Consider the following 27,279-nt stretch of genomic DNA (forward strand, 5'->3'; position numbering starts at 1 on the left):
AGAAAGCTTTTCTTTACATTTGATTTTCGGTTGAGAGAGAGCAGAAAGTCTGAGCAAACAGTACCAAGAGAAATGCTTTAAAATCGGTGAGGCAACGTGTAAACTATGAATGGTTCTCACACTACTACAGTTATGTTATGTTCGGGCCCTATACCTTTTTGAAGATTATACAACTGTATGTTACAGTGATCTCAATATCATCAAAACAACCAGAACAAATGTGTGTAAAATGTTGATATTAGTCATACGTTTTATACAATAAAACAGCTTGGGTTCAAATTGACCCCAAAGAAAATAAACGCGTACAACGTCTTAATTTTGTTTACCCAGTTATCCACATTAAATTAGGAAGTCATGAAATATGAAGGGAAGAAAAGTGTGAATTATGCAGTCTATTGGAAGATGTTAAACATTGAATGGGGCCAAATTGACCCTAAACATACAGGTAATAGCTTAAGCACTATAAACATAATCTATCCATCCATCCATTTTCTGAGCCGCTTCTCCTCACTAGGGTCGCGGGCGTGCTGGAGCCTATCCCAGAATGTCATCGGGCAGGAGGCGGGGTACACCCTGAACTGGTTGCCAGCCAATCGCAGGGCACATACAAACAAACAACCATCCGCACTCACATTCACACCTACGGGCATATAATAATAAAAATAGAGGATTACAAAAATTGGATGCACAATTCCATTAATGCTTGCCTTGCTGCATTCACAAAATTAGGCAACGTGTACCTTGCTGAAGAGGTAGAGCTCCTGGTCTAGTGGGGAGCTGATCTCTACCAGTCCAGCTGGGCCAGGCTGAGGCTGGTTGGGGCTGACAGCTCGGATGCGGATGTTCCCTAGATCAGCAATATACAGTGTGCCATTGGGACCCACGGCCAGAGAGGAGGGAGCTTTGAGACGAGCGTCACGCGCGTAGCCTCCGTCACCTTATAAAAGACACAAATTGTGAGTTAGCACCATGATGCCACAATAAGTTACAAACCACCCTCATAAATGTTACTTTTGAGAAGCAAACATGCAATTAAGTTAGCAAACAAGATTTCATGGTGTATCTATAGCAGGACTTGGACTCTAGTAGCTACTCAATGTTCTGGATCAGATCAGCATGATACTGACTCAATGCATTCACATGTTGTGGTAGCCCAGCAGGATAAGCGCTTGGTGAAGCCCTTTAAATGTAGCCGGCAGGAAGAACAGAGCTTCTGGCTGGTCAGTACAGCCACTGGGATGGCGGTTGACCTTTTAATAGCATACAGTAAACATATACAGCTTTCTTTGCGCGTATTTTGTGGCTGCATGCTGACATTCAAAGACGGAGACTGTGTGAGTGTTTGTGTTGAGGACATGGAAACGGAAAGCCTCTGAAGAGTGTAATCATCAGTTAACAGCAAGACATGATTGAAAATATGCAAAGCAAAGCTCAAGAAAAAAAGGAACAGTTACAGCCCATTGGCTTGTAGCATGGGAGAGACTTCCCTTTTCTTTGAAAAGGGAGGGGAAAAAATGACAGCTTTTTATGAGCTGAATTAAATGATAAAATCACATCCTCTCACACTTACAATGGAAAGCATGGCCTTACTGACAAAAAAACATCTGCTTATATGTTTGGTCCTTTTCACAACCTTGTATTAGATTTCCGGTTCCCTGCAATGATGTGGCAACCAGTTTAAAACCTTCATCTGCTATAGCGGAACAGCTTTTCGTTCGTCAGCCATAAAATGATTGGCTCTGAAAGGCTTTTCTAATGTGGGTTTCTACTGATATTCAGGTTTGCAAAGGAAAGATAGCAATGTGAATAAAAATACAAGCATCACAAAAACATATGTACACTTATATACGCAAGACAGATTCAATTTTAACACACCCTTCAATCTCCCATTTCAGTTACATACACACATAAAGGTCATTGTCATTGCTCAAAGACCAACTTCCACTGAAATTAATTAAATCAGAAAGGCTGAGCAAAGACAGAAAAATTATAAAATGGACAAAGAAGAGGAGGTTCTCCTCGATAATCAGTGGAAAATAGGCAGAAAGATGTAATCTCTCCTTTAAGACCACTTGATGACTTCAATTACAGCTTGTCATCAAGCTTGTAAGATGTAATGTACTTCTAAACCAGGGTAAGAGTTCATTTCAAGTGCAGATATATGTTGTTCTTAGCACTATAATCATATAAGCATCATATAATACAGTCATTATGATAGTCGCATTCACATAACATGAAGATGTGACTGCATTGTTTTTTTTGTGCAAACTGACAGATAACCTACCAGAGAAGCAGTCACAGTTGGGGTCTATCTTGCAGTCACAGTCCGTAGGAGCACCAGCGATAACCGATATCTCCCCATTGGTTGACACCTGTAAAGTGTTCAAAAGTTCATGTTATACATGGCAACAAAACAACCCAATACTGATGGTAATATGTATAATCTTGTTAGATAATGCTGAGTTTTTGGAAGAACTTGCTGTATGCATGAATGTAAATCACATAATTATTAAACATTCCTTGTGCTCATAAACACCCTCCTCAAGAACAGTAAAAAAAATAAATACACACAAATTCATACAGTATTTGGACATTCCCATGGTGTGTATACTTGCGTATAATTGTTTGACCAAATGAACATGGTACCTTTGGGCATCTAGAAATTGTACCCAAGGATGAATCAGACTTATGCAAGTACACAATTCTCTTCCACAGGTGTGCCTTTAATAAACTCAAATGTTGTCAATAAACCTATGAGATGTTTCCAAAGAAATTACATCATCATCTGGGTTTTACCAATATGTTTAAAGGTATAGTAATTTTGTAATGAGTGAAGGTACATTTCTGACTTTGAAGAAAGCAATGAAAATTTGACTACAAAAATCCTCTCAATCTTCTGGCATTTAAGAAATAGATATAATTTTGGTAGCGGGGATGGTGGACAACTGGTTAGCACATCTGCCTCACAGTTCTGGGGACCGGGGTTCCAATCCCGGCCCCGCCCGTTTGCATGTTCTGCCCGTGCCTGGGTGGGTTTTCTCCGGGCACTCCGGTTTCCTCCCACATCCCAAAAACATGCGTGGTAGGTTGATTGAAGACTCTAAATTGCCCGTGGGGGTGAATGTGAGTGCGAATGGTTGTTTGTTTCTATGTGCCCTGTGACTGGCTTGCGACCGGTTCAGGGTGTAGCCCGCCTCCCGCCCGAAGATAGCTGGGATAAGCTCCAGAAGCCCGTGACCCTAGTAAGGATAAGCGGTAAAGAACATAGATGGATGGATGGGTATAATTTTGGTAATCATATTTGACCTAAAACAGGAAAAGTTTAGTTTGATTTCATGTCAGACAGTGAGAAACAAAAGTGAGCGTCTTTTTATATCGTGTATGTAAAACACGGGTTTTAACTGAGAGTATAAAACAAATACACTGATCACATATAAATAGGCACATTTGCTACTATGCACATTTGGTGCTTGATTTAGACCTCAAATGAACAAGAGTTCCAGCATGTGTTCCATTCAAAGACACACAGCTGACTTTAAATGTCTTATGACTTGACTATGATCAAGGCATCAAAACTATGCCCTCTACATGGTAGAAGATCTGGCAATTGATGCTTGTCACGGTTCACTCGCTGTCTGTTCCGTGAGTGTGCTGAGAAAAAGCATCTTGTGATCGTACAGAGTCGTGCGTCTGTGTGGGAGACAAAACAAGCGTTTTGCAGGAGCTGCACAAACGGTTTCAACCAGCAGAGGTATTAGTGGTTGCATGTTGCATAGAATTCCTCCTGGCATTACTACACCCTAATGAGGACACGCACTATTGAAAATGGATAGATTTTTGTTGTCACGTGTAATGATGTAGACCTCTACCGAGAGGTGTTTTGAATATTTTTTAAACTCTTATGTAGGCCATAACGATAGAATTGTTGTTTTTGTTTTGTTGTCCTTGTATTGGTTTTAATTAGATTAGATGTATAGGCTTACTAGATCAGAACATTAACTTTGTATTGCATTTTCACTCAGCAGGCCCTATTTGCCATGGTTTGTCTCATATTGCATGCATTTGTTTTATAAAATACTCATGATAGCATTACTTCATTCTAAAATGCCTTCAAAGAATCGAGCATTGATGAACAGTTGTGGTCTTAAAGTAAATGTGAGAAGGGATGAATTTAGACCAGAAATTGTGTGAAATAAATTGACAGTCAATCACCTCACATCTTGTGAACTAACACAAAAATGAATAACATTGGTTAAAAATGCCAATTTATATTTAATAAAGGTGGTTGATGGTGACAGTTTGACCCTGACGTTGACTATTTATACTTCCATTATTTCCTACAAGCAAAAAACATCTACATTGGAGTGAAAATAATGAGTTATGATGATTTGGCTGGATGGATGGATAGATGTGGAAGGAGCTGCAATTCAAGGTCTGCATGAGAGAGTCCAAGGTGCTTGGTACTTGTTGGCTCAAAAAACGATGAAAGTAAATTACCAAGATGTGTTAAAGGCAACGGAAGTAACACTATTTATTGTGTGATCTATACTGGCAGATGTTTTCCACCGCAATGATACCTCAAGCCTTTTCACTGCTTGACTCAGTATCCTGAGACTATTGATTGAGCCCAGCGGGCCGTATCTTTGTTGGTGCTGGTGCTTGACTTTTAGGAAGTGTTAGGATGTAAGAAAGCTTTAAAATCAAAAAAAGAAAGAAAGGCTGGATTGTTTTTTTTTTAGCTTTATGACTTCTCGGTATGGGCATTATAGCAATACTTTAGATTAGAAATGTGTAAAAGAAATCTGCTAGTACTCTATAAGAGGATTGTCAAAGCATCATCAATTTGAATGAACTGAGTGTTTGATTAATGAAGTGACCTGCTGAATGCGATTGATGCGCCTCTCATCGGTCTCAGCGATGAACAGGGTGCCCAAGTGTGACACGGCGATGGCTTTGGCAGCTTCCAAAGTGGCTCGAACTGCAGCTCGGCTCATTAGATGGTGGTCAATACCTGGCACCTGGCAGTGGATGGGACGGCCAGCGACAATACGCACTTGAAGTGTCTCTGATACCTAAAAACATACACGTTCGTGTGTTAGCCATAAAAATGAGGCGTATAAAGTAGATCTTTAAGTTTCTATTTAGTAATATTAACTTAATACTATTCATTATCCATGTACACATAGTATGTTGTGGATCAATTTTGACCTGTGCCTTATCCTTAACATCTATGAAATTGTGAATTACTGAGCTTTTCAAAATTTATTAATAACCTGTTTGACATTAAGAAATGGATGATTAACCCTTTTATTCAATAGGGAAAGTGTATTTTTATTTGCTCCATTTTCGGTTCTTGTTTTTGCAGTTGCATATCTCTTCCCTGTGTCAAGTGACCTCTGTGTGACTTCTGTTCCTTATGGTTTGGAATGGAATGTAGAGTGCAAATATTCTTATGCTGTTTTACTCTTTCACGCTTGTGTTTCCCCCATGACACTTCAAAGACCAAAAGGTGCATGTTTCTGTACTTGTACAGAAACATGTACAAATGGGGAAGCTGTACAAATGTCATGGGAACACAGACCATTCTTGGTATTGTTTCAAACTTCCTTTTGAATGCTGTTACCTGTGTACCATCATAAATACCCAAATTTATGGCATGTACAGTATCATGGGTTAAAGATTCCCACCAATTCCACAATTTCTTGATTAAACATACAGTGGTTAATCAATTTTAGTGGACCTGGGTCAAATTTGGAACGGGTGAGTGGACACAAACTTTGTAGTAGCTGCACACAAGAATATAATTTTCCAAGATGACGCCAGCAACTCTGCTGCAGTTAAATGGTAATACCATTTGATTTTGAGTTGCCTGATGATGTTATACAATTATTAATTCACTGTATTAAGATGTTGCCGATGGTTGTGCCATTACAAATGTATTATACAACTTAAGAATTGTTCGGCGACAACCAAGCAAAACGCATTAATCTAATGGTTTTGGAAGCTCGAAGACATTCACAACCACATTTCCAGTCTTGTTAACGTTTTACCATGGCAATTTTGTGTGATATTTATTTCAAGATCATCTTCTCAGACATGATTTATGTTTTTACATTTGAGGCCATCTACCTATGGCTGACATGTTTTTGAATCAAAGTGAGCGACAAACAAGAGAACAGCTTCTGGAACGACAGCTGTATAGCATTTCTTCTTCAGCAGGGAGCAGGATTTTTACTTAATTGTATGTTACTTGTATCATTCAGTGAATACAGAAAAAGTGACAACAAGGCAGTCTGAAAGAAATCATGTTTTTACTCTGCAGCAAACGAGAATCAGTATTTCCCAGACAATCATAAAGATGCAGAGGAAAGAGGTGTTGAATACAGTACATTCACTCACTGGCTGTTCGCTGTGTATACTACGTGTGTGTACGTGTGTGCGTGCGTACGTGTGCGCCTTTACCTGTAACACAATGTTGTTGTCCAAGATGTAGAGGGAGTTGTCCAGAGGGTTAATAGCCAAGTCTGTTGGCCACTCCAGACGCACCTGCATAATCATGCACAGTAGATACAGTCTATGTTTGTATATTTATATATGAACACAACAGCCTTGGCAGTGGCAGTGACCCTCAAGCGTCAGTTACAGGTGATAGGAATAATATCTGCTTAATAACATAGCATTAGGCCACCTGGCCCTTCCCGCTGATGCAAAGGTCAGCATCAGGCAGGGAGCATTCCCTGTGTTTATTCAGCTCGCTTCGGCGGTGATCCAAATGTCAGCCAATAATCATGATCGCCGCGTTTTAAAATAGTGTACCCTGCTTGCTAACACTGTGGGTCAAACACAGACAAACCTACACAATAAAACATAAACAGGGGTCTTTTTCTGTGGAGATTTTTCAGTGGGATGAGAGAGGTGATTGATGACTGTGGAGATGGATTGGTAAATAAATGGTTCATGTTGAATTGCCACTGACATCTCCAATTATAGGCTCTGTCAAATGAGAAAGAAGAGGTTTCAATCTGAAATCCCATTTTAATGGGGAGGGAAATTAATCAAGCAGGGCTCATCCTGTCTTGAAACAAAAGAGGACACACACCAGATATCTGCTCATGATACTGAACTTTTCAGTGATGGCAGGCAATTGCTGCTGCATACTGCATACAAAGAGTCCGGCCTGAACAATTTCTGTCAAACGACCTCAAACCTTGGTCAAAACATTTTACGGTTGTAATGAAAAGTCAGTGTCACTCTCTGTTGAACAGATTTGTTCAGAACAAAGTCCTGACCACCTCACGAGCCAGACATGAAAGTTTCTTTTAACATAAAATGTGATACTGTGACTGATTTCAGATTAATCATATTCAAAGACAAGCCTTTGAAGTGCTGCAAACTACAGGCAACTGGAACTTTGAAAAACAGCAAACTAGCTCTGTTTTATGAGGAACGAAAGAGGTCTATGGTGGCAGAAATCTAAGTTTGTTCACATATATTCAACAGATGAATCTTTATTGGAACATTTTACATGTTGTTAGTCTTCCTGGCCACTAGAAGTCATAAATTCATTATTAGGTTACAATCTCAATCAAGAGATTGTTCCAGGAAATGACATAATTGGACATTCTCTTTGTAAAAACAGTTGAAGTGTGTTGTTTTTTTCCAGCCACATCAATTCTTTAGTCCTACCCCTTTGAGTGGCAATACGAGTAGGCCTACAGTAAGGTTTTTTTTTTTAAATCTTTGATGTTACACACTATATTCAGACACATTTTTATACAATCGTTCATGATGTTGTACCTTTGAATTTATGTACATTTGACTTTACCATGGACTGTTTGCATATGTATTGTATTGCTATTTATTTTTCCAAATACATTTTTATCTGTATTTAACTTTTACACATTTATCATAATAAATCCTGCCAAACACATTATTTTTGTCATTTTGCAGTGACGGAAGTGGTTGGTTAACAGCACACTGAACATGTGTGTGTGTTGTCTCCATGTATACTCTTAAAAGCATGTACGAGGTGTGTCAGAAACGTTGCAGGACTGGTGTCACAAAAGATATATTTCAAAACCAAAATACAAGTTCTGCGCTTTCAGTAATCCTCCTGGAGTCTAACACACTTCCTCAGCCTTCTCTGCCACGCCTTCAGGCATTCCTGAAAGGATTCTTCCGTGATCCCCCACAGCTCCGTCGTCACACCCATAGATGTCCCACTTGAGCTCGGGAAAGAGGAAGAAAAAAAAAATCACATAGATAAAGGTCGGGTGAATAGGCGGGGTTGCGCCTCCACAGCGATGTTATTCTCTGCCAGGAACTGTCGGATGCTCAGGGCATTGTGAGCATTGTCATGGTGGAGCAGCCATAAGTTGTCCTGCCACAGCTCCCACCTCAATGCCAATGCCGCAGGATCTCTTTGTTGTCATGCTGGTTGATGGTCTGACCCACATTGAAGGGGAAAACTCATAGGTTGGGTTTGAAATACAGTATATCATTTGTTGGCACCAGTCCTGGAACCTTTCTGATACACTTTGTGTTAGTTTCACCGACTACTCTAAATTGGCCATAAGTGTAAAAATGAGTGTGGGTGGTCTTTTTACAATATGTCAATCAATCCAATAAAAAAATTACTGAATATCAGTTCAGGGTGTACCCTCCCTCTATTCACAGTCAGTTGGAAATAAAATAATGCCTGCTCATCAGCTAAATAATTAGTAATAATAACTTTTCAAATTAATTAAAAAGAAATTGCCATTTGAAATGTTTGTTGTTTACCCTAACCAAAAAGATAACTTGAATATAAATATATATATAAAACTCTTTCAAGAAATATGTCCAGGGCTGCTTTGTACGCACTCTTAAAACTCGAGCTATTAGCTATATATTTTACATTATTATATTTTATTGGAGGGCTGGTAGTGAATGAGTTGTTAAGTACGGTGAAACTGCACTTCTATCATAGCAAAAATCCACTACCACTCAAATTGTATACTACAGCTGTGCTTGAGTGTAAAAAGTGGTGTTTCTTGATTTTTGTGCATTTTGTGTTTGCCAAATTGGCAGACTGGTCTGCACCAAGATGGGTGTCCAGGTGCAACCAGGGTGTGTCCTTTGAGATCCGCCCGGCGCATGTGCAATTTTGGTGGCTGAATGTTGTTCTGAAATTACACCTGCTCAGACCACGTCTATCTTTTGCACAAAGTACACCACTGTTTTAACGTGATTTTGGTGAATTTCATTGAGATACAGGTAGACAAATAAAACGAACGGGCTGGGCGCAGATCTGTTATCTCCCTAGCCAACTTTACATCATCCGCCCACGGAGGTCTGCTTGCAGTTCCTTATTAATGTACTTTATTTTTTTTTTAGCATTTGTGCCGCATTTAAAGGGAATGAGAGGAGTCGCTTCAATTGGACTGTACTGAAGTCGGCTGTGAAAATGCCCACACCAGCGCAAACGTCGCACTTTTAATTGCGCTAATAAACGCTGGACCACAAAATTAACATCACCATGTCCAACCACCCCCCTTGCTGAGTTACACACTAGGCGCAGTGCTGTATTAACGCCACTCACGAAAATCGAGCCCATAGTGTTTTAATTCAAAAGTCAGTTTGACTTTGCACTAAAACCCATGCCAACAATCTGCTGTTTATTTGGCATAAATTAGCGTGGTTGTGTTTGTCAAGTCAAACAGCTACAGAAGTTTTGATCAATATTGCTGCCAGTTTGAGGTCAGTGCAGTTTACAAGAGCAAACACAGATGGAGGATGATGACGGTCAGATGTGCTGCAGAGGATGATGACTAACAGGAGGATTGAGCTGGCCTCTTTAAAGACATGCGATGGCATCTCTGGAGAGTCACCTGGCTTGAACAGTCATACCCAGAGTCATGCACACACTCAGGCACTTGCAACTTTGTGTGTGTGTGTGCGTGTGCGTGCGTGTCTGTGTTTGTGCAGAGATCGCATTTCATCTATTATTCATCTGCAGCTCTAATAGGCCTGACATACGTCAGCAGTGTGATCTGAAGGCTGGCTGATCAAATTAGTTGCCTTTGGTCTACACAAGATACTGTCACACACACACACACGCAAGCGCACACACACACCCAAACACACTGGCACACACATTAATAAAGTCGTAAGACGTTAAATTACATTGGGGGAACGTTGAACAATTTAAAATGATGCAGGGAAATCAAAAGCAAAATGGTATTGTCTTTCTCATTGGAATACTTTAATTTTACTGTTATTTGTCCTAACATTTGTTCAGACTAAAACAGAACACATGATAATTAAGCATGTGTTAAAAGCTCATCTACAAACATATATGGGGCCACCCTATAAAGCAAAAATCTATAAAGCAAAAATGAAGAATCATGTACGTATGTTAGAATATTACGGGAATAAACTCATACTGTTTGAGATTACAAATTGCACCTTTACAAGACTAAAGTTTTCTTTTATTCATAATTTTAACAAGTGAACGTAAAAAATCTTCACACAATCATAAATGCAGCAGCATTAGAGCTGCCATATAGTCATAGGACAATATCATTGAACAGTTGAGTCATTGAAAAGTACATTTGCAGTATAACATTTAGGAGCTAACCTGGTTGATGTCCATACGTGCATCACAGCTAAGAGGTTGCGTTGACATCAGTCCATTGGAGCCAATCACAGTGGACAGCAAACCCCTTTCATTAATCCTCTGAATGGTGGTGCCATCAACAAAGTAGACGACACCCTCTTTATCCACTGCAATACCTGGTGGGTGAGAAAGAGAGGCAAAATTACCTTTAAAGATAAGAAAAGAAGTGAATGGGAATAAGAGAGAACAAAATCTAAAAGAAGAAGGTGAGAGGGAGCGCCAGGCAGGAGCAAGTGAGGCAAGATGGGTAAAGCAAAGAGACGATGGGACTTCGGAGCAGCATCCAATTCAGTTAGACATTCAGCTCAGCTAGTGACTGACTCATCAAACGCACTGCACTGCAGAAATGTAATTATATTTGCATCCCAGAGACCACTAAAGGGATTAGAACAATACAACTGCAGGAAGAGCTGATTTGTCACATTAGATGCGAGCAGGGTGCTACAGTGAACTTTTGACATTTGATGCCTGCAAATTTACATTATAGATGTTCACCCACGATGTATCCACACATGTTGTTCTCACAACACCTATAAAGGCGAATGTGTGTGCGCGTGTGTGTGTGTTTTGCTATGAGCAGTGCACACTTGAACTCTCCTTGCAGTCAGGCACTGCAGCAGGAAGCGGCGAGAGTGAGGCACTTTGAGGTATTAAAGGTCAGGGCAGGCTACGAATCATTTGTAATGGATGAGGAGCGACCTCCACCCAAGCCCCACCCCCTCCCCTTATCTCATCTTCATATAGAAAATGGGGCCTTTGACTCAACTCCTCAGCAATATTCCACGACTCAAGCCTCACCTCTCATTCTGCGACAATCAACCATAAATCCTTCCTTGGTGGCATCCCCAATGTACGCTGCCCTCTGCTGAGCCATTTAAAAATACATTTGGTTTATGGTGTATCATTAAGTTATGGCAAGTGTTTATCCATATCCCTTTATCACACTCATGCCTGAAAGGACTTAACAGAGACATTGCATATTTAGATTGAATGAAGGTAAAATCAATCAGAGAATTAAGCGTGCAAAACAATGTGTAATAGAAAAGATCAGTGGGTACGGAAAGTATTCAGACCCCCTTAAATGTTTCACTCTTTGTTATATTGGAGCCATTTGCTAAAATTACACACAGCACCTCACATTGACAGAAAAAGAAACTGATTTTTTTAAATGTATGCAGATTTATTAAAAAAGAAAAACTGAAATATTACACTGCCATAAGTATTCATACCCTTTGCTCAGCGTTTAGTAGAAGCACCCTTTTGCGCTAATACAGCCATGAGTCTTTTTGGGAATGATGCAACAGGTTTTTCACACCTGGATTTGGGGATCATCTGCCATTCCTCCTTGCAGATCCTCTCCAGTTCTGTCAGGTTGGATGGTGAACGTTGGTGGGCAGAATTTTCAGGTCTTTCCAGAGATGCTCAATTGGGTTTAAGTCGGGGCTCCGGCTGGGCCATTCAAAAACAGTCATGGAGCCACTCTTTTGGTATTTTAGCTGTGTGCTTAGGGTCATGGTCTTTTTTGAAGGTGAACCTTCAGCCCAGTCTGAGGTTCTGAGCACTCTGGAGAAGGTTTTTGTCTAGGATATTCCTGTACTTGGCCGCATTCATCTTTTCTTCGATTGCAACCAGTCTCCCTGCCCCTGCAGCTGAAAAACACCCCCACAGCATGATGCTGCCACCACCATGCTTCACTGTTGGGACTGTATTGAACAGGTGATGAACAGTGCCTGGTTTTCTCCACACATACCTCTTAGAATTAAGCCCAACAATTTCTATCTTGGTCTCATCAGACCAGAGAATCTTATTTCTCACCATCTTGGAGTCCTTCAGGTGTTTTTTAACAAACTCCATGCGGGCTTTCATGTGTCTTGCACTGAGGATAGGCTTCCGCCAGGCCACTCTGCCATAAAGCCCCGACTGGTGGAGGGCTGCAGTGATGGTTGGACTTTCTAGAACTTTCTCCCATCTCCCGACTGGATCTCTGGAGCTCAGCCACAGTGATATTTGGGTTCTTCTTTACCTCTCTCATGAAGGCTCTTCTCCCCCAATTTCTCAGTTTGGCCGGACGGCCAGCTCTAGGAAGGGTACTGATCGTCCCAAATGTCTTCCATTTAAGGATTATGGAGCCCACTGTGTTCTTAGGAACCTTAAGTGCAGCAGAAATGTATTTTGTAACCTTGGCCAGATCTGTGCCTTGCCACAAGTCTGTCTCTGAACTCTTCAGGCTGTTCCTTTGACCTCATGATTCTCATTTGCTCTGACATGCACTGTGCACCTAATCAAGACCAATCAGTATAATCAAACACCACTGGACTCCAATGAAGGTGTAGAACCATCTCAAGGATGATTAGAAGAAATGGACAGCACCCGAGTTAAATGTATGAGTGTCACAGCAAAGGGTCTGAATACCTATGGCTGTGTGAAATTTCCGTTTTTCTTTTTTTTTTTTCAAATCAGCAAAAAAATCAACAATTAAGTTTTTTTCTGTCAATATGGGGTGCTGTCTGTACATTAATGAGGGGAAAAAATGAACTTAATTGATTTTCATAAATGGCTGCAATATAACAAAGAGTGAAACTTTTAAGGGGATATGAAAACTTTCCGTACCCACTGTATAAGGCACGAAGATCAATAAGTTTAAAGAGTTCTCAAAAAAGATGCTTGTTGAATTTGTCCCACTCCAGTCCTGTTAGTGGATTTAAAGCAATTCTGTACTTCAGTGGTGTCAAGACGTCTTCCACCCATTCCTTCCATCTTAGTTTACCACAATGATGAAACAAAATCTTGAATCCTTATCTTTATCTACATCTTTTTATTTTCCTTGGCTCATTACTCCAGAATTTCTTTTTTAGATTTGCTGTTGTTACCAACATTCATTAATAAAAAAGTTTTGAATTATAAGACCCCCCACATCAGGTTATAATAGTGACTGACCTCTGCAAATAGCCTCCTCGCCTCCAGTTATTTAGCGCTGTGTACTGTTGAATTGATAACTTGCTTCTGAGTGATACCTGTATTAGCCTCAACATGGTATGCTCATGTTATATGAGTCTTAAAAATCACTTCCAGATGCTCCTTTGTAGTTTATGTCAAAGCTTATCATTGGCCCAACACTGCGTCTGTCTGCAATAATTGTCCGTGTGAAACATGGGTTCCGGAGGTGCAAACATGGTTCCAGATAGAACCTTTTTTTATTTTATTTTTTTATTTATTTATTTTGTCCTGGCGGAGTTTCGAGGCAGAAATTTTGTGTTGACATATTTCTGAAGTTGACTTAGCTGAGTTATTAGATTTTTTCCCCCCAGCCCTAATTCTCACAGAGTTGAGCAATAAGGTATCATCCTCCTTGATATTCTATACAATAGCACTCTAAACATTTCATTGCACACTCACGATGTTGAAATCAGTGCACAGCCGCCACAAGACATTTACACGGGCCCTGAAGCCAGCAACCCTGGACTGACCCGGTGGGTCATAAATTGTGCAGGTGGAGAGGGGATGTGGCCATGCAGGGCCAGGGTCAGTGTGTTTCCTCCAGAGGCCAGGAGGTGAACTGCAGAGTTCTCCCTGCTGGCCCCTTCATCTTCTGTGACACAGACAGATTAAATCACCCACACAGCCTCACACCTGCACCCCACTCTTTAATAGCATCACCCCACAAAACCACGCTAACCCAATCTGCTTTCATGCACATCTTCTCAAACTTCTTTTGTTGTCTTTTGTTTTTCTGTCTTTCACAAGCGTATCAAATCAGTGGGCTTTGACCAAACATTTAAATGTTGAGGCTCCACTTTTTCCTCTCCTCCTTTTACTCTTATCAGCTTTGCCATTTTCTCCTCCTGTAAGAAAAAGATGCCAACCTAGTGTGCAGCCTGAGCCAGCTCACATCTACATGTCTGCACAGTCTCCTCGCTATATACAGTAGCTATCCCTGTGTCCGTCTATTCATACGTTTCCTTTCACTTGCCCCACATTCCTCTCTACAGCACTTCTGCTTAGAGCTCATTAATCCTGCACAAGGACATGACAAGGAGGCCAGGACTGTGTCAGTATCTCAGTCCCTTCCTTCCTGACTGTCCCTGCATATAACTTTTGCTTGCACCGATGGGATACAATAAATTCCCTCTCGTCTTTGTGCGCATCTTTTGATACACCTGGACAACAAGTAATGACAATCTTTAATCAAGAATAAATTCAATCACCAATGACCATTATTTCTGTGTCTTTATGCACATAAGTCTTGAAGCTAATTTGTCTGATATGCTGAGACAGTGATTATTAAAACTGCCACAGATTAGTCCATATAGGATGATTTCCTTCTATAGTGGATAAAGTTGTGTAAAGGGAATTTATAGGCCCTCCGTACAGCCAATGGATTATCCATCCATCCATCCATTTTCTGAGCCGCTTCTCCTCACTAGGGTCGCGGGCGTGCTGGAGCCTATCCCAGCTGTCATCGGGCAGGATGCGGGGTACACCCTGAACTGGTTGCCAGCCAATCGCAGGGCACATACAAACAAACAACCAGTCGCACTCAAAGTCACACCTAGGGGCAATTTAGAGTCCTCAATTAATGCATGTTTTTGGGATGTGGGAGGAAACCGGAGTGCCCGGAGAAAACCCACGCAGGCACGGGGAGAACATGCAAACTCCACACAGGCGGGACCGGGGATTGAACCCGGGTCCTCAGAACTGTGAGGCTGACACTCTAACCGTGCCGCCCCAATGGATTATCACAAGACATAAAAATATTTGCCACCTCTTCACCGGCAGACCTAATACTGATGTTTAGAGGCTTTCAGCAGGAATAATTGAGAAATATGTCAGCCTAAGAGGAAGATAGAAATTTGTCGAAAATGTTGAATTGGATTGTATCCTCAAAGAAAAGCAGATCAGGATGAGTTGCACTGACCTTGGTAAAACAGGGAAATGCAGCCATGTTAAAGCGAGAGGATGCTTCAAAAGAGGAGGCAGGGATAGCCGTGAGACAAAAGGACGTGACAAAAAATACCTTCAATTAAGCAATATGAGCCAACCACTCTCAATCAAAACATTTCATTTTTTCAAAGTCATTGTCAAAGGAATAGCTGCTGTAACTCCCCCTGTGGCATGGCAATACAATCTAATCTGATGAATGCCATAGAGAGGTGTTTTAGTAAGACATCAGTGTTGATTATAGCTATTTGCAAAGATGGAGCCACAGGAGATTACTGGGAGAGTCAAAGTGTGAATGGTGAGAAATGAGATGAATGAAGAAAGGTTACAGTAATTACAGTTTAAAATATGTTGTACATTAAATATATTTTATAATGCAGTAATATTAGACAGCTCTTATAGCATTTAGTAAAATCAAGATGTGGTGTCTGTGTGTGGTGAATACTGAGTACACTTTAAAAACAGCAGGGTTCATGGTGTCACCAGTGATATTTCCCTTCTACTTTTTGCCATCTCAAATTCACAGAAAAGCAGCAAACACACAAAAACAATGCTACAAATCACGTGGAACATAATAACAAAGGAGGTCTAGTACCAGGATCTAAGAATGAAGGAGAGATAAATTTATACCTGAAGTTTAATCCATCTGGCTTACATGCACACTCAAGCTCTACAAAGCCACCCTGATATGATTTCTGGGACTCATACTCTTTAACTATTTCTTCCTCCACTATGCTACGTGGTGCTAATGCGCCTTTGAGCTACAATTAGTGCTCAGGGTTGCACAAGGAAGAGTTGCTTGTTGCAGTTTGTTACTTGCTAACTGGTAAACTTTGAGGGGTAAAAGAGACAACTTTACAGCTTTGTGCAACTTGTACATTTGGGAACGTTTAAATAAAAAAAAAAATCCCTAAATACAACAAAGGTTATGGGAGAGTTATTATATGCTAACTAAAAGGAAAGACTGCAATGATAAGACAAACCATATACTGTATACACGACATATAACATATACAAAGTCACTATTGTTAGTCACTACACAGGACCCCCTCGAAATTCACCGAGGCCAAAAGAGTGAAATAGAACAGCTGCTCGACACAGAAAACTTAACAACAAATAGTCAACGCAGTGCGTGACGGATTTGTCAGCCACAATGGCCATGCTTCCGTCCAGGAAAGACACAGGGTCTGGGGAAATCACAGGCAGGTCTGGAGGCTGAGCCAGGAGGGTGACCTCGGGGAGGGGGTTGGGCCAGCTGAAACGGTGCTCCTATATCCAAATGCGCAGTCTTAAACCAGTGTACAGCCACTGGCTTAGGGTTGCCCCCTACATTCACGACCAAGTTCTGAGCCGCAGCCTCCAGCACACAAAAGGGCCAATCATAGATGGTTCAGCATAGTCCAATAGTTCTTATAATGCATGAAAATGTACTTGGCTGATGGCAGGTCCTGGCTGCAGACAGCTCTTGTCTTTACTTTGTATACAAATTGTGGAACATTGTGAAAACTATTGTTGTTTATTATACAGTGTCACCTTTCTATTGCAACTGTTAATTTCAGGAAAGTGCTACTCTTCTAAAATTCAGCTGCCACTGTATCACCCTAAAAATCAAATTTCTTAGCTTATCTTCACATGACTACCACAGATTTCAGGCAGCAGTAACATAACACAAAATTGAAAATGATACATCTTTTTGGCCCATAATTGCAACTACTGTATATATATTTTTGCCTTTGCAACATTTCACAACATTGTGAAACAGCATGTGCACTACAATTGCACAGTGCCGTGCCGCCACTGCAATGGTTTGTCATTCTGCCCGCCTTCCCATATCCCTCTCCTCAGTGGGTGTTAATTACATGGATTGAAATATTACAGCATCAAAATGATGCTAGCTATTGTTAATAATGGCTCACGGTACCTCTGTACAAATTGTGACTGACAAGTGAATGTAGACAGATGGACACTACCACCTGCGCCACTTCATTTTGCGCAAACAATAAGCTTATTGCCTGTCTACCTTCTGTACTGCAAGTACTGTACTGTTCTGACAACTGCAAGATGGGGACGACCTGTGTGGTCGCCTCAGTTATGCGCGCTCTAGTATTGTTTATGTTTTTGTGTTTTTCGTTCGTCTTTGGAGACATTACATGACTCACTTACACAAGGGGAGACTTCCTAAGCATGAAGGAGGCTACACCGGACTTTCTTTCACCAACTTTCGCAAATCAGCTCAGTTTTTTCCCTGAGTTACTCACCGGAGCACCGACCGCGGTCTTAGGCGCATGGAGGCGGAAGCGACGCCACAGAGGGTAGCGAGCCAGCATCCAGGTGAAACTCCGCAAGAGAGGATACAGACTGGCGTCATCCACCTCGCGAATCTACGCTTCCTACCCAACAAAATGGACGAGCTTCATCTTCTGATAAAGACCAGTAAAGACTTCGGACGTTCCGCCGCCATGTGCTTTAAGGAGACTTGGCTTTGTGACGCTGTAGCCGATGGCGCCGTCATGTTTCCCGGCTTCCATCTTCACAGGGCAGACCGTGACATGGAATCATCGCGGAAAACAAAAGGCGGAGGGATATGCTTCTATATCAACGAAAAATGGTGTACGGACGTCACGGAGCTCAGCACACACTGTAGCCCGCATTTGAGTCGCTGTTTTTGAATTGTAAGCCATTCTACTCGCCTCGCAAGTTTGCATCATTCATTCTGGCTGGTGTCTACATTCCACCTCAAGCTAACACGAACGCCGCACTGCTAATACTCGCCGAACAAGTAAACGAAATTGAAAAAAAAAGACCCGGACTCACCCCTAATTATTCTCGGGGACTTTAACAAAGGTAAACTCAACCATGAACTCCCTAAATACAAGCAGCACATCAACTGTCCCACGAGGGACAATAAAATTTTAGACCACTGCTGTACTACGCTAAATAACGCATACCATGCCAAATCTTGTACAGCCCTGGGCTCGTCTGATCACTGCTTAATTCATTTAATACCAACATACAGGCAAGAACATAAATGCGCGAAGCCTACAGTGAAAACAGTGAAAAAGTGGACCAATGAAGCAAAGATGGAACTTCAAAGCTGTTTAGACTGCGCAGACTGGAGTGTCTTTAAAAATACAGCTGGCAGCCTGAATGAATATACGGACAGTGTCACATCCTATATCAGTTTCTGTGAAGAGGTTTGTGTACCAACAAAGTCATTTCGCACATTCAATAACAACAAGCCGTGGTTCACTGCCAAACTTAAGCAACTTTGCCAAGCTCAGGAGGACGCATATCAAAGCAGGGACAGGGCCCTGTATAAACGAGCTAGAAACCTGCTGACGAAAGAAATTAACATTCCAAAGAGGAAATATGCAGCAAAGTTGGAAAAACAGTTTAGCGTTAACGACTCTAAATCAGTCTTGCATGCATTACAATCGCTGACCAATTACAAGGGACGACCCTCCCAAGCTGTGAACAATAGCACACTAGCCAACGACTTGAATACCTTCTACTGCAGATTTGAAAAGGACACTTTCACACCACACACCCACCCAGCCGCACTACCGACCACAATCACAACCCTGACTTCTGCGTTGACAATCCACGAACAGGATGTGAGACGCATCTTCAAACAACAAAAGATTAACAAAGCGGCAGGCCCGGACCTTGTGTCCCCATCCTGCCTCAAAGTCTGCGCGGACCAGCTCGCTCCAGCCTTCACACAGATATTCAATAGATCTCTGGAACTGCGCCAAGTACCATTCTGTTTCAAACGCTCCACCATCATCCCAGTCCCCAAGAAAGCTACAATCTCAGGTCTGAGTGACTAGAGGCCTGTCGCCCTGACATCTGTGGTCATGAAGTCCTTTGACCGTCTCGTGCTGGACCACCTCAAGAGCGTCACAGGTCCCCTGCTGGACCCCCTGCAGTTTGCCTACCGAGCAAACAGGTCTGCGGATGATGCTGCCAACATGGGACTGCACTTCATTCTAGATCACCTCGACAGTGCAGGGACCTACGCGAGGATCCTATTCGTGGACTTCAGCTCAGCGTTCAACACCATCATCCCTGAACTCCTTTCCTCCAAGCTTCTCCAGCTCAGCGTCTCGCCTGCCATCTGCCACTGGATTTACAGCTTCCTGACGGGCAGGACACAGCAGGTGAGGCTGAGAGAGACCACCTCATCCACACGCAGCATCAGCACTGGGGCGCCCCAAGGTTGTGTCCTCTCTCCGCTGCTCTTCTCTCTCTACACGAACGACTGCACCTCAGCGAACCCGACTGTCAAGCTCCTGAAGTTTGCAGATGACACCACCGTCATCGGCCTCATCAAGGACGATGACGAGTCTGCATATCGACAGGAAGTGGAGCGACTGGAGCTGTGGTGCGGCTGACACAACCTGGAGCTGAACACGCTCAAGAATGTAGAGATGATCGTGGACTTCAGGAGGCATCCTTCGCCACAGCTGCCCCTCACGTTGTCCAGCTGCCTTGTGTCAACCGTTAAGACCTTCAAGTTCCTGGGAATTACAGTCCCTCAGGACCTGAAGTAGGCGATCAACATCAACTCCGTCCTCAAAAAGGCCCAGCAGAGGATGTACTTCCTGCGGCTTCTGAGAAAGCATGGCCTGCCACGGGAGCTGCTGAGGCAGTTCTACACACCAGTCATCGAATAAGTCCTGTGTTCTTCCATCACAGTCTGGTTTGGTGCTGCTACAAAAAAGGACAAACTCCGGCTGCAACGCACAATCGAAACTGCTGAAAGGATTGTCGGTACCCCCCTACCCACCCTTGAGGACTTGCACGCTGACAGAACTAAGACAAGAGCGTGCAAAATACTCTCAGACCCTCCACATCCCGGTCACCGACTCCTTCCCTCAGGTAGGCGCTACCGATCAATGCAAAATAGAACTAGCAGACATTCCAACAGCTTCTTCCCTCTTGCAATCAACTTCTTAAACAGCTAAATTACAATTCCATTGCAACATGCTGCCAATTTATTTTGTCTGAGTTTGTTGTCACATTTCTGTCGGGCCAATGATATACTACTCGTGCACTCACTGTAGTAGTCTCGCCACGCTGCACTATTTGCATCTGTTGTTGACAAATACTGGCCACTCATGCCAGAGTAGCATCTGCCCCATTTGCACACTGATTGAGGAGTATCTGCAACATTTGCACAATCAACATTGTCCTAGATTGTCGCACGACTCGTCACTTTAAACTGCATACACTCCTTGAAGTCTCGGCGCCCTTTGCACAATGGTCATTGCACCGGACTATTGCGAGATTAGTCATTTGAACTGCTCCAAGTCCTCGAGGACTCTGCATCTTTTTGCAAAATTGTTGCACAACATAATAATTGTACCGGCATTACCAGATAACTAGCAACCCTTTATTGCTCAGTGACTGTTTTACTCTATGTCTCAACAGTGTTCTCTGTCAATTGACTGTCTGTTGTCGTACTAGAGCGGCTCCAACTACCGGAGACAAATTCCTTGTGTGTTTTTTGGACATACATGGCAAATAAAGATGATTCTGATTCTGATGGATACTACCACCTGCGCCACTTCCTTTTGCGCAAACAATAAGCTTATTGTCTGTCTACCTTCTGTACTGCATCTTGTTTTGATTATTTATTATGTCTATAGCAGACAAAATGTTGTTGTTCTTTAGATGACAAACGAGTTGCGACTTATTTATCAGCGTTTCTGCTGGTGGCAGACAAATAGTGCACTCAATTTTGCCTCGATTGTTGCAAGACGCAATGACTCAGCAATCACACAAAAGTAATAGACGTTTTTATGATCAGTTATATTATTACATTATTATAATTAGATATTATATATTCATTCATGGTTTATTATGCCCATGCTTAGTCAAAGCAGTTACTATGTGAGCGTGCAAGATGATCCGTCTGATCTATCATATATGCATACTGTTTCACTGTTGCAACTCTACTGCATTTACTTTAACACAGTATTTCAAGGTGTAAGATGAAGCCATGCACCGTACTCATCTGTGTGCATGTTCTTGTGACTACTTCCAAACTCATACAGTATGACATGTAGAATTAACAATTTAACCATGCAGCAGCAAATCACATTAACTGATCCAGTACAATGTTAACAACAATTACTTGCACATTGCTGAACCACAGCACGGTAAAGCAAGTGTTGTTGCTAATGGCTCTTAATTTTCCCAGTCAACATTTTTTTCCACCAATCAATAGATGTTCACCACATGGATTGCTGTTTATCTTTGGTGGGTCTTTGGAGAGAAATCATAATTCATGCTTCTTCTCATTAACTATTCATCAAAGCTCCTCAGAACAGACACTGGCTTTGTAATTAAGTCTGAATCCAAGAATGTAGCTTGTCTAATTATCAACCACTATAAGTTTGTCAACAAATTAACCTGCATTAATTAATTATTGAAAGCAGCCATTTTTAATGATAATGTACTAAAGAGATACAGATATGCATGGTGACACCACAAATGAGGGGGGATTTTGAAATAATTGCACACATTTTTAGTAAATATTTTTGTGTGTGTGAAATGCACGCCTTGGCGGTAATTCCCTTCTTTCATAACAATAAAAAAGAGATTCAGCAATCACAAAGGCAGCAGACAAACTCAATTATAAAAGCAATTGAAATGCTTTGAACTATAGAATGCTCCATGAAAAGCTGAGGTGGTTGAATCAGTGCAGAGTGTCTGCAGATTATGTCGCACTGTTTGCAACATCAAACAAACACAGGGAGGTCTCACAAAAGAGGCTCTTACCAAACACACCATCTCAAGAAGAGATGCTCTGCAAGGAGGAGAGGCAATCATCAGATTGGGGAAACATGTTTTCATAACTAAAAAGGTGGACTAAAAATGCCAACTGATTTTAAATAGCTTTTTCTGACAAAAAAAACAAACAAAAAAAGTTTTTCTACTAAGAGTCAGAGGCAACGAGAAAAGCTTTCTCTGCGGCCATTTAAGATCGTGACCAGATTTAGACAGTGAAGGTGAGAGAGAGCTTCTCGGTTCTAAGAGTGATAATGGCACCCAAGTGACATTTACTGTCCCTTTCGACCCATTCCTGTCACAACATTTGACCTCAATACAAAGTTACCTACATTATCCATACCAGCCCCCTCGCCCAGCTCAAGCAGGTGAAACTGGACTTCCAAGTAAACCTTGTCTGCCGCCATTACGCTACTTATTCATCGTTCTGTCAGTGTGTTTAAGGAACAAGATAGCTTCCGACCTGTATGTGCACAAGTTCGCTATCGCCTTGATCACAGCATCACCCGCCTACTGTTTTGTGTGTGTGTGTGTGTGTGTGTGAGAATGGGTGGTTGTGTGGGGCACCCACCTCGAGAAAATGTAATTTATTTCCTGCCACATCGGCAAAGCTCCCCTCCTCCTGTCAACTTGCCAGGCTCCCAATGGAGGTTGACGGGCCAGCTGCCAGCACTGGCCATCTCACATAGTTAAAGGGACACGTGTCACATTCCCCATGATCATGCCGACATTGTCAAACTGACATTGCTTTAACAAGACTCCCCTAACTAACTAACTGTCCTGTCAGGGGGAGGAGTGGTGTCAAGTCGAGGGACTTAAAACCTGGAGACTGCCAGTCACAGAAAGTGGAGTGGCACTAACGTAACACCTTTGATGCAACTGATTCATCAGCCACTGGCCTACAGCCATCGCGTATTGACTGTGGGCTTCATTAGACACACAGTGTGCTTTTGGAAACTCTCACTGCCTTAGTCTAGCTACAAAGTAGCTGTCAGTATGGAGCTCTTGAATACGTAAAGTTAAAGGGTTGAAAGTGAAATTATTCTAACTCTGAGTGCAAAGAAGTGCATACTTTGATAATAGAAAATGCTTTTATACCGATACATACAGTATACTTTAAGTACGGTATCTGCAGTTGAAAAGCTGACGAGCCGAAATAGTGTCATGGTCTGTGTTTTAGTTTAGATTCTATTGAGGTTTGTTTCATGTTTCCTGTGTCCCATGTTGTTCAGGGCTTGTGTGCTTGTTTGGTTATTGTGTCCACCTGTTCTCGTCAACCCTCTACCTTGTGTCAACCAATCAGCTCCCTCCAACCACTTGTGTCTTGTCCAGGTGTTCCTCATTGTCTCGTCAATTTGTTTGTATTTAGTTCCCGGCTTTCTTTCAGTCTATGTTGCTGCATTGTCATTTGTCATTGGTCAATTGTCATCTGTTGCCATGTCTTCTTAGTCCTGTCATGTTTCTTGAGTGGTTAGTTCTTTGTTACTTTGTGTTTAGATTTTGGACTTTGTTAATTTTGCTTTTTTTCCTCAATGATCTTTGGTTGCCTTTTTTGGGGGGTTTTGTAAATAAATTGTTTTTTGAGATTACGGCACTCCCGCCTTGCCTCCCTCCTTCCCTACAATTGGGTCTTCCACTTTCTTGCCTCCAAACCCAAACCTGACAAATTGTAGTGCCTTCTGACTAAATATTGATCCATTACATTTTGCATACCACTTATCCTGTTCATGATTGAGGGAAATTGGAGTCTATCCCAATTAACTTCACACTACATCAACGGACTAGTTGCAAGTCAATTGCAGGGTACGTAATGGGAAAGACAGCCATTCACTTCCACACTTTCAGTGTAGGAAATGAAACAAAACGGCCTGAATGGAAGTCAGGCAAGTAAACCACTACACTGTCAGTGACTGTAACAAATTCAATTTGTCATAAAATATCTAAACAACAAATACATTTTTCTCACAGACATGTCATTGCATATACAGTGTGAACAACCACAGTCAATAGAAAGATTCATGATCGGTCATGCTGGTTTATTGACCAAGTGGACCATGTGAAGACTTTTTCAGGTTAATGAATTGGTGAATGTATCAAGGTTAGTGCACATCCAATTTTGTATTTGCATGAACACCATTAACATTCAAAAATCAACGACACATGACCTGCATGATGGAATGAAATACCTCCTTGATTCTCTTATGGCTAACTTGCTGAAGGTCATTTGGAAATTCCCATTGAGAACATGTGCTCCAAAGTGACAGCGCATGGACTATTCACAGAAACCTTCTTGCTCAGGGATCACAATGCACCACACTTAAAAGGTGTATAGTGTGTTTTTATGGAGTGAGTGAATCGCTTTAATATTCCGCCACTTCTGTCAGAAATGTTCATATCAGCCATTGCACAGTCTCTACTGAGACAAATTCAGCAATAAATATATAAACACAATATGGACCACATCCCTGCAGTTCTTTTCCTGTCATGCAAAACCCGCACCTGACTTGACAGGTCCTCAATATATCTTTGTGCAGAGGGCTTGGCTGGACACTGTTTGCTTGGCCTTTTGGATTTCCCACTTGCCGATTCTTCATATTCTCGACATTAATTTTGTGAAAAACACGTCTTGGGCAATACTTCCTGTTGTGGCTGCTCAGAGATGTAAGTCTGTTTCATGAAATAACACTCATTTTAATTAAAAACAACAACAAAAACAAAACCTGCAGTATATAACTAGTATGACCTAATGGTGTCATTATTATCGAAAGGTATGCTGCTGTTTTCCTTAACTGTGTGATTAATTAATGAATGCATCATTAATGCAAAAATTTCTGGGGGCAATGGCAAAAGCTCGGTCAATGTGAAATCAAATACAGTGAGGTTGTTTCTTACGCAAAGAAAACCCCAGAGCTAAAAAATACAGTGAGGTTGATCAGATGCACTTGTTTTGCAATGCAGCGCTCTCTTGAAAGGAACAACAACAATGATAGCTGACCCAATGAAGGCCGCCAGAAGGCCATTTTAATATGCAGATGAGATTTGGGGCTGCTGCATGCTGCACAATTTCACTATAAACCAATGAATCTCTCTCTTAATCTACTCCATTCACTTTTTCCATTCACCATAGACTTCACATCATTTCTATTCTTCATTGCATTTAAGCTCCTTTATTTCTTCCCTTTCACTCTATTAATCAAATTCACTCACCCACTCCCTCTAGCTTTCTCTGGCGTGTGAGACAGTCACCACACTAAACTCTAACAGTATAATAACAATGGTATAAGCATATACATATCACATTATAGCAAGCAGCTGCTATAGAGTCAACATAGCCATAGGGCATGTTTTAGCTTCTCTGCAGCGACCCAAAAATAAATTTTGGAGAGGGGCAGATTTGGAAAATATAAGACTGAAATGCTTTGTGTTGCACTTGCACAGAGGAACCATCATGAATGTCTCCAATTGCATGTGTTCGCTCCTGTGTACCAGCACCCTGGCGTTTGATAGTGGTGCATACACTTTCAAGTGGCATCAAATATTTGATCCAGGTTCCGATTATTCAATGCGTGAGGTTACACATTCAACTAAGCTGCTTACAGTATATCTCAAGCCCCAGACACGGTAGATACTGAACAGCATGAAGCCTGGCTGCTGTGGTGTGAGGTTTTTGGCTGACAAAACCTTGGCCATATTTATCACAACTTGTATTTATTTCTTCTTTGTTTTGTTAAACTCCCTTTCTAATGAACATGATCATAACCATGAGCACTTCTTTCAGTACATATTCAGTATCTTTACTCTAGATGCCTAGCAGCTGCAGATCTGGGAGAAATGAGGCCCGGTGTTTGTATATTTAAAGAAAAGCAAGATTCAGAGAAAGAAGACACAAAGAAAGCATCGGAGGAGAAAAGGGGCGAAGTGACAACAGGGAGAATGTGGAGGCAGCTTGTCAGCCTCTGATAAGGGCATTAGTCTGCCCCCTGTGGGTCAGTGGGAGCGACTGACACTGCAGTTGCAATACCACGCAGATACACACGCAGATACACACACGCACACACACACAGAGTGGCTGCCTTATTTTGTCAGTTGATTTAGAAGACAATTTATGCGGTACAGAGGTCACAGAATTCAGACAAGAGGGCCTGGCTTGCACACTTGTTGTTGGGTTGAAGTCAAGGCTCTTGCCATGCCTTCATTGGCCTTGATGGAACAGAAAATGACCTTACCCAACAAGTTGTGAACATAAAACTGTTAACACTAATTCTGTAAAAAATTAAATCAAAATGTACATCAATTCTTTGTTTTTGTCAAAGTCTACATTAGTGTTTTCCAACTTTTATTGAGCCAATAAGGTCTCACTGCACACCACCAAATGAAAATGTCACAAAAAGATGACATGGGTTAATTATGTACCTTTCGCATCTAGTGGAAGAGTATTAAATTGTTTTTCCTGTCACTATACGTCACTGGCATAGATAGTTAAAGATACATTATTTGTAAGAATCTTTAGACCATCCATCCATCCATCCATTTTCTGAGCCGCTTCTCCTCACTAGGGTCGCGGGCGTGCTGGAGCCTATCCCAGCTATCATCGGGCAGGAGGCGGGGTACACCCTGAACTGGATGCCAGCCAATCGCAGGGCACAAACAAACAAACAACCATTCGCATTCAGAGTCACACCTACAGGCAATTTAGAGTCTTCAATTAATGCATGTTTTTGGGATGTGGGAGGAAACCGGAGTGCCCGGAGAAAACCCACGCAGGCACGGGGAGAACATGCAAACTCCACACAGGCGGGGCTGGGGATTGAACCCGGGTCCTCAGAACTGTGAGGCTGACGCTCTAACCAGTCGTCCACCGTGCCGCCTGAAATTGGATCATGGCACAT

General features: G+C 41.9%; 1 protein-coding gene across 1 annotated transcript in view; it reads right to left on the reverse strand.

Moving 5' to 3' along the window:
* The window catches only part of tenm1 (teneurin transmembrane protein 1), a 228,295-nt gene that overhangs the window by 37,410 nt on the left and 163,606 nt on the right, over positions 1-27,279 (reverse strand). The window contains 5 exon segments of the mRNA XM_061685196.1: positions 741-937; positions 2,285-2,372; positions 4,878-5,072; positions 6,463-6,546; positions 10,619-10,773. Of these exon segments, the coding sequence (XP_061541180.1) occupies positions 741-937; positions 2,285-2,372; positions 4,878-5,072; positions 6,463-6,546; positions 10,619-10,773 (719 nt within the window).

Source organism: Phycodurus eques, chromosome 9, assembly GCF_024500275.1.
Source record: "Phycodurus eques isolate BA_2022a chromosome 9, UOR_Pequ_1.1, whole genome shotgun sequence".
Lineage (NCBI taxonomy): Eukaryota > Metazoa > Chordata > Actinopteri > Syngnathiformes > Syngnathidae > Phycodurus > Phycodurus eques.